The sequence below is a fragment of the Anguilla rostrata genome, chromosome 5 (genome assembly GCF_018555375.3).
Source record: "Anguilla rostrata isolate EN2019 chromosome 5, ASM1855537v3, whole genome shotgun sequence".
Lineage (NCBI taxonomy): Eukaryota > Metazoa > Chordata > Actinopteri > Anguilliformes > Anguillidae > Anguilla > Anguilla rostrata.
This window is the reverse complement of record NC_057937.1, coordinates 61,395,361-61,409,845: the sequence shown is the minus strand read 5'-3', so window position 1 is coordinate 61,409,845 and position 14,485 is coordinate 61,395,361. Positions and strand designations below refer to the sequence as shown.

Below are 14,485 nucleotides of genomic sequence, written 5' to 3'. Positions count from 1 at the left end.
TTATTTTACCTTTATTTAACCAGGAAAACCCAACTTAAATCGAAATCTCTTTTGCAAGGGGGACCTGACATAAAACACAAAGTTACAAAGTTCACACAAGACAGTAGACAAACGAGTTACAAACATCAAATGGGGAATGAGACAACAGTGTAACAGCAAATTAAAAGCAGAGCAGAGGAAAAAACTGCAGCATATTTCAGTTACATGTTTGAACTCAGCAATTTAAAGTAATTCGTCAAGTTTAAGATTTTTTAAAAAGATTTTTCCAACTGCAAGGCGCAAAACATCTGGAACCCAACATTCACAAGTAGGCTCCTATAATAAAGGGTAGATGACCCTATAATAATAAATAAACTCGACGGTGACGCAGTAGTGTTGTCCAGCGTCCGACCCACCGCATCCGCCGGTCGGCATTGCTCAAACTCAGCATTCTTCGCCTTCTCGACGTCCCAGTGCACATTGTTGGTCATGGGACACGTACGTGCCAGGTTCAAGCATTCAGTTGGTTCATCCTAACATTAGACGCCGACTGATTGGTTAAAAATACCATCCATCGCCATTATTTGTATCTGATTGGCTATGGTCACGCTTCCGCTTTGTTCCATAGCCTCCTTTTTAATTTCCTTCCTCCTCCTCTTTAGTGTCGATCTACCCTGCCAACAGTGTTTCGCACTGAAAGCGTTTTGTTTCCCCCCTTCCCCTTAGCGGTATAGTTACTTTTAGGTAGATAAACATGGACGATTTCGACATGCTGAGCGATCCCCAGCCTGCTGCCGGGAACGGGGTCGGTGCGGAAGAGGACCCCGCCGCGGCTTTCTTGGCCCAGCAAGAGAGCGAGATCGCGGGGATCGAGAACGATGAGGGCTTCAGCATCCTGGACAGCGGAGAGGTCCCAGATTCACTTAGCAATAACATCACAGGGGAACCCGATGCGGACGGTAGGGACCCGAAAACGATCCACGGCATCACATCATATAAACTTCTATGTGTCTAGGATAAGTTAGTAACAAGCAAACATAACGGCACATGTACCGTGACCTGAAGTAACGTCAGCCCGCTAGATTCACTGTATAACATTGTATCTAGTGACTTGCCAACTTAGTTATAAAAAGAAAATTCTGGAAGGTCGGAGAACGGTTTAAGAAGGGTCATTTGCTATATTGAAGATTTTTTTCTGTTGATGTGGATTTTTAATTCAAGACAAATTCTCGATTTGGCAGATAGGCATAAACAGGAAACACTCCATTATTCAGCTAGCTACCCGATAGCATAGCTATTCTTCATATTCACTAGCTTACTTACTGCTGGATAGTTAAGAAAGAACTCTTAAATCATTTACCGACTACACATCTATCAAACCCGAGTGGCAGACTTCACATTTGCGCGTTAACTGTGAAACAGGGACGTTATTTGTCAGTTAGCCGCGAGGAGAGGATATTGCCGCATAATAAGTGCTGGCCATCTGATACTTTAGTCCCAGTGTATAGAGGTTGTGCAGAGTAAGCCATTTGCGTTTAAGCACCGATTGCAGTTTCAAAGCACTGTTCAATTGTCCATTGGTCATGTGCATGTTTGATTACGGGCCTGAGTGAAGAAACATAATACATCAGCCATTGACTGTGCTTTAGACTTAATGGATGTGTAGCCTATGCAGCGTTTTGCATGCACACAATCCATAAAATGTGTGTTAAATACCTTATTCATCAAGCCTGGTGTACCAGGTAACGTCTGAGTCGACCACATTTCCGTAGCCAGTTGTAGGCTATATGGCTGCTGTCATAATGACCTTTGGACTGGGGAAGTGAAGGTGTAAGTCTACAGGAAGTCAGGTAATCGGCGAAGAGAATGCCCAAGAAACCGACACGTTTTAAGGATTTCCCATCAAGCAGCAGTCATCAATGCAGTGGCACAAGTACTGTAATCTGACTGTTTTCATTGGTCACTGGTGCGTAATTACTCCAAATTGTGTGTGTGTGTCCTCCTGCACATTGTTTCCAAATTTAGCACTTGGGACAATAGCTGTCCCAAAGGCCAAACACCCTGAAGCCGTCGCTGGTCTTGTTGCTCTGGTGTCGCGGAGGAGGCAGCCAACGCATACCCCTCACGTGAGGTTTTCGATTATATCGACAACTGAATTATTCAGTACATCAAATGAGGGGAGGCTTTTAAAGTACAGTTTACAACCAAGAATATTTAAATGAGTACTTTACTGCTACACCTCAGCGCCTGGAGACCAAGGCCGCTTCGCACACTCCTGGAGCGAGAGCATGAACTTTTGTAGCGATTCCTTTTTTTTTAATGTCCTCCCTGTTGGTGTTGGCAGAAGAGCAGCGCGCTCGGGAGGAATGGGACTGCAGAGCGAAGCACTACTCTTCCTCTTCCTCCTCTAGTGCGGCGTGACCTTCCGGTGGCACAGAGACACCGGGCGCGAATAACAGAAGCGTCCGTGATGATGTTGTTTCCTCCGAGCGCATGCTGCAGAGATCACGTGGGGGTCTCCGGGCGGACTACGCTAAATCCCCCCCCCCCTCGCCGACCGTCATCCGAGACCATTTCCCTCCCTCCCGTCATGGGGAGAATCTCAAATGTCCTGCCACCGAACCTGTTTTTCCCGAACACAACCGACCGTTACCCAGTCGGTGGGGTCTAAATAAGTAATGAAGCCATAGCTATCCTGTGTCGGTTATGGAGTGATGTGGTGCGGAGGGTAGCCACACTTGAAAGATGCCCGGGAGAGTTTCAGATGTTGTGCTTTGAGAGGCCAGGAGCACAGAACATAATATTTGCATGTGACAGTTTAGGCCCACTGTGTGGGGAACTGGGTATGGGAAAGGTCATCCCAGTGGGGGGCCATAGCTGGTTAACAGTAACACAAGTGGATTCTTGCTTCAGACAGACACTTGGTGCAGAGCCAAAATGTCTACCTTCAGAGTGCAATATTGCTACGATTGCTATGGGATGCAATGGGGATGGAAACACACTGAAGTTACTTCCTGTTTTTTCTGACTTATAGGAGGAATTGGCGTGAGGATGTGGTATGAAGATATCACTAATCATAATGTCGCCATTCAAATATGCTGCAGTCCCGTACAAAATATTAGCGCAGCTGCTGTAGTTTAACTGAAGTATAACGCAGTTAAAATGCAGTACAAATTACAATCATAACCGCTGCAGTTGAACTGCAGTTATTTCCTGTAAGGGGTACTGCTGTGCTACACCGCTGCCCCAGAGTCCGCTGTGCAGACGGAGGCAGCCGTAAGGGCGCTTGATTTCCGCGCTCCCGTCCCGCGCTCCCGTCCCGCCTCTGAAGGGCGCTGTGTTCTCTTAATCCGCTCAGAGGGAGCAAGGAAGGGCAGGTTTCTCCCGCACCGCGCGGTATCTGCGGGAACAGATAAGCCCCAGGCCCGCTGTGGAGGAGCGGGTGTGTGGGGGTGGGGGGGTTGTGGGGGGTAGGCCTGGTGCTGCTATAAAGCCCGTCGCCAGGCCGCTGCGCGACGGCCAGGGACGCTCGCTGGAGCCTCACAGCGTGTCCGTCTGATTCTGGAATTATCAGCTCTCCTGGCACTCTGTCACACGTCGAAGGGCCTCCCTGCAGATAGGTGGCGCTGTCCTGAAAGATGACTGCTTACCGCCTTCTGGTTTTCTGAATCTCGTCTGCTGAAGAAAGTTGGGGAAAGAACTTTATATTAGTGGAGCGTAGGCCACCATCATACTAGGTGAGGCATTGGGAAACTGCTGGGGGAGTGAAGTAACTTTAGCTGGCAATGTAGTAAGACGGAGAAGAAGAAAAAAATTGCTTTTCATATTGGTTTCTCATTGCATGATTTCAAAGGCATTTACAGTAAAGGGAGAACTCACTTTCACCGCTGAAGTACAGCCCCCACCAGGGTGATGCATGGCAGCCATTTTGTGCCAGAACTCTGAGCACACCTTAGCTGAGGTTGAGGGGGAGGGAACTGTTGAGCCATGAAACTGGGCAGCATACTGGCATAAAATGCCCTTGGAGGAATAAATCATTCACCCCGTTTGTGTCCATGGCATAGAAATGGTGTGGAATGGTCCTGCTTTTCGGAATTTGTGAGGGATTTTACGACACACCGCTCAAATGTGAAGTCAAGCAGCTGAACTGATGGGTGCTTTTTTATTTCCTTGTAGATGCAGTCGATGGACCAGTAAACGGAGAAATACACGAGGTAAAATACCTGATCTCCTCACCTCTTCAGGGATGGCGATATCGTAGTTTGTGAGCCGGCCACAGCAGGGGTGAAGCTCAGGAGCCTGAAATAAAGTTTTAAAAAAAAGAAAAAATATTTTAACCTCCATTTCAGTTTTTCTGACATCATTTTGACCTCATGGTAAAACCACAGTTTATTGAATTAAAATGGCTGCGTATGACTGTGTGTTATAATGCATGTGAGTCTGTAAGTGAGAGTAGCACAGCCACCCGGTGGGTCACACTGCCTGTGCAGAGGGGGTGTGTGTGAAAGGGAAGGAGGGGGTAATGAAGCCTAAACAGACACCAACGCCATTTCCTCTCTGACACCGCGAAGACTGTCCCTCTCTGGCTGCCAGTGACTGCTGTTATTTTGTGTGAGATTGTGTGTGTGTGTGTGTGTGTGCGTGTGCATGTAGGCGTGCATGTGTGCGGGTGTGTGAGAGAGAGTGTGTGCGTGTCTGTGTGTGCGAGCGAGTGTGTGTGCTCGTGCGCGCATGCGTGTCAGTGAGTGTGTGAGTTTTAGTCTTATCTGTGTGTATATGTATGTGTGTATTTTAGTCTTATGTGTGTGTGTGTATATGTATGTGTGTATTTTAGTCTTGTGTGTGTGTGTATATGTATGTGTGTATTTTAGTCTTACGTGTGTGTGTGTATATGTATGTGTGTATTTTAGTCTTATGTGTGTGTGTGTATATGTATGTGTGTATTTTAGTCTTATCTGTGTGTATATGTATGTGTGTATTTTAGTCTTATGTGTGTGTGTATATGTATGTGTGTATTTTAGTCTTGTGTGTGTGTGAGAGAGTTTTAGTCTTATTGTGTGTGTGTATATGTATGTGTGTATTTTAGTCTTATGTGTGTGTGTGTATATGAATGTGTGTATTTTAGTCTTGTGTGTGTGTGTGTATATGTATGTGTGTATTTAGTCTTGTGTGTGTGTTATGTAGTGTGTTTTAGTCTTGGGTGTGTAGAGTTTTGTTTATTGTGTGTGTGTATATGTATGTGTGTATTTTAGTCTTATGTGTGTGTGTGTATATGTATGTGTGTATTTTAGTCTTATGTGTGTGTGTATGTGTGTGTGTATTTTAGTCTTATGTGTGTGTGTGGCTGTGCTGTACAGGAGAGTAACGGCTCGTTCGACGCGTACGCGGCCATTTCCAGCGCCGACCGGCTGCAGTCCGAGCCCGAGAGCCTGCGCAAGTGGCGGGAGGAGCAGCTGGAGCGACTGGAGGTTCTGGGTGAGAGAGCGAGCGTCTCCGCTGATCCCAGATCAGCCTATGAACAGCTGGGTGAGAGAGCGAGCGTCTCCGCTGATCTCAGATCAGTCTATAAACAGCTGGGTGAGAAAGTGAGCATTTCCACTGGTCCCAGATCAGTCTATGAACAGCTGAGTGAAAGAGCATTTCCACTGATCTCAGATCAGCCTATGAACAGCTGAGTGAGAGAGAGAGAGCATTTCCGCTGATCCCAGATCAGTCTATGAACAGCTGGGTGAGAGAGCGAGCGTCTCCGCTGATCCCAGATCAGTCTATGAAGACTGAGTGAGAGCGCGAGCGTCTCCGCTGATCTCAGATCAGCCTATGAACAGCTGAGTGAGAGAGAGAGAGCATTTCCGCTGATCTCAGATCAGTCTCTGATGGGCAGCTGGCGGGCGCTGGGTGAGAGAGCGAGTGTTTTAGCTGATCCCAGATCAGAGGTGAGGATGTGAGCACCATTAGAGCAGGTGAGGCGTCGGCCATGTTGTTCTCACCTGCACATGGTCTGCAGATCAGGTGCAGAGGAAGCTAGCGTCTTCAAGAGAGCGTGTCCTCCTCTCTTCCTCCTCTTGTGTCCATCCTCTCCTCCCGTCCCTTTTCTTCTCTCCTCCCCCCCACCTGTCTTCACTCCTTCACTCCTCTCTCTCTCTTTGCCCCCCCCACCCCACCCCAGACGCTAACTCCCGCACGCAGGAGGCAGAGTGGAAGGACAAGGCGAAGGCAGAGCTGGAGGAGTGGCATAACCGCCAGAACGAGCAGCTGGAGAAGACCAAAGTCAACAACAGGTAACGGTCTGTTCTCGGGGACACGCCCCCAACGGGAACAGGACACGCCCACTTCCACCTCTGCATGCATCTCAGCCCCGAATAACAGAGTGAGGCACATCTACTCCCGTTTTATGTAGTCCTAAAGACAGAGGCTGTGACTCAGACGTGGGGGGGCGGGGGGGCGGAGCACGCTTGCATCGCAGTGACGGATAGTTGGTAATGTGCCCAGTCCGGGGTCGCGTACACATTTTTAAACGCCAGCTCTACTGATGCTGGAGATAATTTCAAAACACTCGGGAGATTCCTGGGATTTTTCTGAGAAATGTATGACTAACCAAAAAAAAAAAACCCCAAAATCCAATGAAATCAGTATAATATACTAAACAATGGTGAAAATCTGTTGGAGGGTTATTTAAAATAAAGACACAGCCCAGCTCTGATTGTGCCCTGGTAATGGGGAACAGAAGCCTTCTGACAGAGCAGCTATGTTTTTAAAAACTACTGTGCTATCATGAATATCTCATAACTGCTGCATGCTACCTGAGATTTCATTAGAATAGTTTTAGATGCACGTTTAGTTTGCTACAATGCCACACTGCTTTAGTAGAAACAGGAACTCCTTAGCCAAACCAGGAAGCTACACAGAGGGAGTGGTCTCCCAAGCAATAAGCTGTCTCTGATGTCTGTGTGTTTGGGTTTGTGTGCATGCATCTCCTTTTTCTCCTATGTTTTTCTCTTTCTCTTTTTACCACTCTCTCTCTCTCTTCTCCCCTGCTCTCTGCTTTCCCGCGGGACACCGCTGGGTCCAGGGTCCTGGACGAGGACTTCTACAAACAGCCCTTCTCTGAGCTGATTGGTTATGTGTATGTTGCTAAAAAACTAACACCCTTTCCGTTTCACACACTGTTAACATCTCATTATTTAACACCCATTTTCCCCCCGTTTAAAAAAAAATTATTTTAAATATCGTTTGCATTCTTCCGCCTCGTATCAGTGAAATTAGGGAAGCCTTCCTGTACAGTCAGTGGGGCACATTTTGTGAAAACAGAGCATCCTGGCAGCAGTGTGGACTGTGACTGATATAACGGTGTTGAAGCTGTGATTACTCACGAGGCCTGGGTGGGGGGGGGAGGGTTTGGTCTCTCTCCCCTCCATAATTAGCACACACAAAGCACAGCTGCTGTAGCTTCAGTTTAAAAGAGAGATTCCTGCTATGTGTTTAAACGCATCCTTTTAATCAGAGCCTGTCAGACTTCACTTCTAGAGGGAGCTTTAATTTGACCCTATCAAATATTTACTTGAGGGAAATGCTAAATTTCTAACTTTCCCCAATCTTATTTATTGTAGCGTTTCAAATTCTTTCATCAAAATATTTCATATTCTGTTCCATATTTTCTCATCCTTTATGTATTTTACCCCAGATAAGTCACTCTTCTATTGTAATTTATGTGTACCTGTCAAACTACTTAACTGCTCATTTACAGTTGAAATTTATTTTACTGTCGATTTGTGCACTAGCTCATGCAGATGTGATTTGATGAGTGTTGTGATTGTAAGTAGAGCAGTAGTAGTTTTGTTTGAAGCAGCTGTGTGTTCTTTGCTCAGACTGGATTAAATGGAGGTTAGAGCCCTCTCAACCTTTTTTTAGTTACTGCTGATGACTGTTAGCTTCTTAAATTTGAAAAAAAAAGTGTCTGATTGATATCTGAGTAATATTTCCACTAATGGTCACATATGTGTTAAATGTCAAATGTGATCAAACTGAATCTGGAAAAAGCTCATGTTTGGACTTATCTAGATGATCAGCTGACTCAGTAACTGTGCAGAGCTCTGAGGATCAGCACAGATGACCCCCCGCCCCACAGAAAAGGGAAAAACGGGGGGGGGGCAGTTTCCTGTCTGTGGGAGGGGGAGCAGGAAGAAGCCTTTCCTGTACTATTTTGGCCAGTGCAGCTCACACCAAAGCTGAGGGGTTTCAATGGGAGCCTCTGAAACGTGTTTAACCCTTTGAAGAGGAGGCTTTTTTTTCTAGAATGTCAGTGTTCTAGAACTCCACTGCTTTCAGTTCCCAGCAGCGATTGTGACATCAGCATTGGAATGTTCGGCTAAGAACATTCTAATCGCATATCAGTGGCCTCCCCTGGTCTTGGAATACAAGTGCTGACCCAGAATCAGTTTCTCTCTGTACGTATCCAGACTGTGTCCATCGTGAGCTAAAAGGCAAACTGATCCTAGATCAGCACTTCTGCTCTGAGATGCCATGAGTGCGGGTCCCTCCGGCTCCATTAAAATGTTGAGTTTTAATGCGTGTAATGCTGTGGGTGTGTGCCTCGCGTGTTGAACAGATCCAGCCGCAGGGTGTAGGATACACGGTTGCTTCAAACACCCAGAGCTAGATCATGTAGAAGGTACAACATATGTACGAGTGGAGAAAAGCTTGTGTGGTAGGCTGCTGTAGTTAATTAATATTAATTAGGCCGACTTCCTGCTTAGTGCTGCACTTAGTGCTGTAGCCCTCACACCTGTAATTGAACTCGTTAAGCCAACCCCTCCCCCCAAATTCCAGAAGAGCACTTTATTTAAAATAACACCCCCCCCCCCCCCCAACACTCAGCAGGTGGTGACGGCTGCAGACTAAGCTACCTCAGACCCCTCCAGAACTGACCGTCACGCCCGTAGGGAAGGCATGCTCCGCTTGTGTCATCTGCATAAAAAAAGCTGGTTTATTTTTCATTCCTCTCCTCTGGATCTGACCTCTGATCTGTTTCTCCTTTTGTTTTGTCTTCTCCTTCGCACCTTTAAAGCACACACATTAACCATCCTTGCTACCGCCATGACCAGTTAAGTACAAACCAAAAAAAAGTGAAAGAAATTTAACGAATATATATGTAACTGCCGAACTAAGGCGTTTTTCCCAGCGTATTGCATTCCCCCCCCCCCCCTTCCTGTCCACTGCCTAGTTTAGCAGCTGGGTGTTCTCTCTGTGGTGGTGGTGGTGTGTTGGTCCTGTGCGTATCTGTACTGTCCTGTGACGTTGGATCTCCATTGGCTTCTCATCCCCATCACTGTGTGTGTGTCGTGCCGTAGTCTAGAGACCTCCTTTCTTTTATTATTAAAAAAACGAACCCCCTGGCAGTGGAGATTTCATTCTCTCAGGGTGGGGCGGGGCGAGTTTCCGTCGGCAAAGCCGTTTGGGCTTGCGTCAAAAAGCCTCCTTTCTTCACCCGTTTCAGTCTGTAGTTCAGACCGGGGAGTGGGAGACCCTGCGATTTTTAGTTTTCCGCAGACGGGACCCCACGCCGTCCGTCTCTGAGCCGTTACGTTCAGCCCGCGAAAAAGGCGGGAAGTTCTGTATCCATCAGCACCATGGCCTGTTGGGGTCTATATTGTGCCAAACCGATGGTCATGGTGCTTTTTTAAAAACCAAACGGGCACTTTAAGTTCTAGACTGGCATTCCCCACATTATGGAGAGCCCTGCTTTTTCATCTCAGCGTGGCAAGCTTGGCTTTTAAAGGCCTTTTCTGGTTGTTAAAAAAAATAATTAACTTGCCATGAAGCGGTCCTCCTTAAGGACAAGTGTATGAATGAAATTCAATAGAATATTCAGTACATTACATTTTTTTTTGTTGATTTGAAAGAATATTCTATAGAAGTGGAGAGCAAGTTATCGATCAGTTTTCCCACAAGAACTGAATTTTTAATCAACCAGGCTGCTTCACGGACTGCAAGTCAGACCAGTACGACTTGACTGTCTATTGCTTACAAGCGGTTTTTATTTTCTACAAACGTTAAGTCGGAAAAGAATCAGGCAAGCTTGTTCAGAGGGTTGGGGGCATGCAGTATGGAACACTCCAGAACTATCGTTTGTTTTTGATGTGGTCACAGTTGGTAATTCTGTGTACATGTGAGCATCCGTCACTAGGACTTGATTGGACGCCTCTCTTCCCCTCCCCCAAAGCAAACCCTTGCAGTTAAAAAAAAAAAAAACTAAAACTTAAATTTGTATATTAAACTGTAACAGCAGCAGGTGCTGTTTTTAAGCTCAGCAAACATGTGCAACATCCTGATAAAGATAAAAGATCCCATTTTGAATCGGGCCGTTTCTAAATTAACGTAGCCTGGCAAAGCTGAGCTAGCGAGCCAGGAGTCAGGCTACTAGCTGCCCTGTGACCCTTAACCCCTTAGTGGGAGATTAGAGGGGCGGAGCTGGGTTTGAAGGGGGCGGGGCTTTGTGGGAGGTGGTCCCCCAGGTAACGGAGGGCTGGGCCGAACGCGGGCGATCCCCCCGCGCCCCCTGACGGCGTTTCCCTCCTCTTCCAGAGCGGCGGAGGAGGCCATGGTGTCGGAGATGGACGAGGGGAACCCCGGGACCGAGTGGGAGCGCGTGGCGCGCCTCTGCGACTTCAACCCCAAATCCAGCAAGCAGGCCAAGGACGTGTCCCGCATGAGATCTGTGCTCATCTCCCTCAAGCAGTCGCCCCTGGTGCGCTGATCCCGCCCCCTCCCTGACCAAGCTCTGCCCCTCCCCCTCCTGACCAGGCCCCGCCCCGCCCCGCCCCACCCCACCCCACCCTCCAAACACACTACAGCTGCTAGTATTGCAATATCTTAAAAACAACTCTGAAATGCGTGGCTGCTGTGCTATCGGATCAAAACCCTCTCGATCATTTATAAAGAAATGAGGATTTGTTTTCTTTTTGTTTGTATGTCTATTCTTTTACGGACCAAACTCTGAATAAATAAGTGTGTTTTACCATTACGCTTTGTGGAATTGTGACATTTTACAATCTATGCATTTTTTCCCCTTCTGAACACCCCAGGACTAACAGTACATACATGTGGCATGTTGGTAAAAGCATGTCTGCACACACAACATGTATGTACTGTGTGTGTACATCCATGTGCACACACGTGTAGGAGCTGAACTCGAGCGGTTCCCCAGGTCACACCTCAGCCTGTTGCTTCTTGCGTTTCTGTCACATGGTTAATTTGAATTTCATTAAAAAGAATTATGAAGCCCAATTCGGTGTGACCCTGCTTTGTGAACGAGTTTTATTTCTCTTTACTTTTTTTTTGTCAAATCTCTCTGACGGTTGCTAGTGAAGTTAGCTTTCTAGATGCCATATATAAGATGGATTTCATCAAAGATTATATTAGAATATGTAGGAGTTTGCAGTTCTCACAATAAATTCAGAAAGAAATTTTAATTTAAAACTCTTTTATTTGTGAACTTTCTTTTCATAAATACACCAAATAGTGTTCTGTGAGTAAATCGTGGTTCGATCAAATCCCACATACTGTACGTACCGTCATTGAACTGACACTTCATTATATTGGACCTCCCGATCTTGCATTTGTTTACAGAATAATGCTAACAGGGGTACTAAAAGCTCAGTCACCTGCCTTCAGTCAGCTGATGGCGAATTTGATCCAAGAAACTCGGGTCAACTCGCTGTTCTACAAGCAGGAAGTTCACACAGCACCGTCGTTGGTGGAACAGAGTTTAAAAAAGTAGCGCTGCACTTTACAAACACGGATAGCATCAAAATAAAAGCGGACTGAATTATCTTAAGTCAAGAACTTCTTGGTTGCTAGGTAACATAAAAGAACATAAAAAATGAAAAGGGCAGGGGGGGGGGGGGTACCCACATCCATCACAGCACTGGTAAAGAGATATGATTATGCAGGTGTGCAAACTTGGCTAGCAGGCAATGGGTAAGGGAATATTTAAAGAAGGCACAAGGCAAAAACAAGAGCATTAAAACAGGCTGGCGCAAGCACCATCACAAGCAAAGCCCCAATTATTCCAGCGAAAACAAACAAATGTCCTTCGTTTGCACTGGTGTTCTTCTGGGAAACGCCACACCAAGCATTAAAATCTGACCCCAGAAAGGCCTTCTGGCTTTCTACAATAAACCCAGGTAAACATTGCCCCATTCTCACTCTCTATCACTCATCCCTATTCCACAGAAATGTAAAAGTCATATCAATCTGCCACCAGCATATCCTTGGAAAAAAATATTAGGGAAAAATATTTCATTTAGATATATATATATATACACACACACACACATATATATATATATATATATATATATATATTCTAAGAAGCAAACTCAAAGATTTACATAGCGTGTCCTTAAAACAAATGACAAACCATAAAAATCCACCAAATTATTCACACATTTATGGAATGCAAAAAGACCAAAAATAATAATAATATATATATATATATATATATATATATGTATACAACGCCCCCTCCAGGTCTGGAGTTGAACCTGCAGACACTGCAGCCCTCCAGGACTGGAGTTAAACCTGCAGATGCTGCGGCCCCTCCAGGACTGGAGTTAAACCTGCAGATGCTGCGGCCCCCTCCTGGACTGGAGTTAAACCTGCAGATGCAGCGCCCCCTTCAGGACTGAAGTTGATCCTGCCCAAACCCACTGAGATCCAGAGAAACATGGGTACTGCGAGAGCGTCCTTCTTTCAGCAGGCAGTCTGTTAAATGCTGCTTTCTTCAGGCTGTGATCCTCTCATTAACAGATAAAATGACATTAACTGCAGCTGTGACATCAGCACGCAGAGCGGAGGACTGGACAATAATCTCATAACAGTTAACTAGATCAGCTTTTACATACGGTTTAAATTTGAGAGGAAATTTCACTTCATAATGCATCTTCAGCAACACACGAGGATGGTGTTACCATTTCACACACAGTTACGCGAGAAACCATGTGCATGATGGGAATTTTTTTTACGTAAAAAGCTGTTACACATGCTACAACAGGTGAAGAAACGGACAAAACGATGAACAACAAGGTCAATGAATTTAACTTCTTGATCATTTTGTTAGTGTGAGTAGTGTGATACACAGACAAAACAAACACAGAGCTCAGCTGTGCGAATATGCAGAGGCCAAAATACCTCACTGAAGATAACAGCACTTTAAAGAACTCAATGCGATTGAGTAGGCACAACTTAAAAAATGGAATAAGTCATCTTCTCTGAATTAAAAAAAAAAAAAAAACTAAGAAAAAAAAGAATATCTTAAATGTTAAAGACCAGTGAATACTTGAACACAAAGTTCTATTCAAATGGTTCCAGGCAATCGGTTTTGACAAACCATTAAAAGCATCGGAGCAAACTGAAGAGAGTTTTACAGCGAACGGAGACTGGAACCCCAGCGCGTTTGGTCAAATGTGTTTCAGGCAACACGACGTAACTGAAAATACAGCACCCCTGTGCTACGAGCCAACCGCTTTCTCACAGATAAAAGTATACGCTAATGTATACAAGATATACAGACTGAAATACAGATCTTACCATATTACACCATGGGAGCCTAAACCATGGTCTAAATAAATTAATGGACACTTCTTTTGGATGTCATACACCTGTACATTCAAGAATATGTGGAAAACCAGCTTATCTGTCAATCTGGTCAGAACACGCAGCTGCACCCCGTCAATAAAAATAAAAACTGATTATCATTTTAAAAACTATGAGCAGCAATAAAACGAAAGTCATCTATCCAAGCTGCGTTCCCATTGGCTGCTCTGGTCCCATGGAGGATATATTAAATTTACACACAATCTAATTTACACACACACACACACACTTCTGTATACAGACGAACATAACGTACTAATATATGCGCAAAACGTCCTGTCTTCCTAGTGTCCTGTAAAGCCTCTTTGTCAATCAACATTTGCAATGAGCTTCCACTGACAGTTAAAAGCAGGAACCCGTCCCCCAGCGCATTCTAACCAGTCCAGCGATCACTGAAACAGGCCACACTGAGACTGGGCAAATGGTGGATCTGAAAGACGAGTGCAGCTGTGAGACGAGTTCAGCACGAATGTCGATTGAAGACGGGCCTGTAAAACAATGTAAAGTTTTAGCAGTTGGCTATATAAAGCATAAAAACCCTTTGAGATGTAGAACCTGGTGACGCTAAACGACAGGAAGTTGAACCGAAGCGGCTGTGTGAGCGTGTGCGGGTCTGCACGGCGGCGCTAGTCTCCTGTCCGTCCCGCGCGGGTCGAAGAACAGGTTTGGAAAATGAGCTCTGAAGTACCCCGGATGGGGGGGTCTGGATGAAGGCAGATCTGGCCAATGACGATAGAGAGAGAGAGAGAGAGAGACACAGAGAGACAGAGAGAGAGAGAGGCTCCTTATCCAATCGCGTCGCTCCATCCGTGTGGTCGCAGGGCTGTGATTGGCCAGGCAAGGTGGTGGGGGC

General features: G+C 45.8%; 2 protein-coding genes across 13 annotated transcripts in view; one reads left to right on the top strand and one right to left on the bottom strand.

The window, feature by feature from the left end:
• Positions 1-599: 599 nt before the first annotated feature.
• clta (clathrin, light chain A) lies at positions 600-11,262 on the top strand. 2 transcript variants are annotated; one of them, XM_064337559.1, is made up of 7 exons: positions 600-938; positions 4,156-4,193; positions 5,337-5,454; positions 6,146-6,257; positions 7,049-7,102; positions 9,044-9,079; positions 10,561-11,262. In XM_064337559.1, exons 1-7 carry the CDS (start codon positions 734-736, stop codon positions 10,730-10,732), a joined length of 735 nt encoding a protein of 244 aa, XP_064193629.1. In that variant the 5' UTR covers positions 600-733; the 3' UTR covers positions 10,733-11,262. The 2 variants fall into 2 exon arrangements, with proteins under 2 accessions (XP_064193629.1, XP_064193630.1); XM_064337560.1 differs by lacking the exons at positions 7,049-7,102; positions 9,044-9,079 and having other exon boundaries at positions 606-938.
• Positions 11,263-11,441: 179 nt separating this feature from the next.
• The window catches only part of gne (glucosamine (UDP-N-acetyl)-2-epimerase/N-acetylmannosamine kinase), a 107,774-nt gene continuing 104,730 nt past the window's right edge, over positions 11,442-14,485 (bottom strand). For 9 of the 11 annotated variants that reach the window (XM_064337551.1, XM_064337552.1, XM_064337553.1 and 6 more), the window contains one exon: positions 11,442-14,485. This exon is cut by the window's right edge and continues 237 nt beyond it. The gene's annotated coding sequence lies outside the window, so the exon portion shown is untranslated. The other 2 variants (XR_010330294.1, XR_010330295.1) reach the window with 2 other exon arrangements.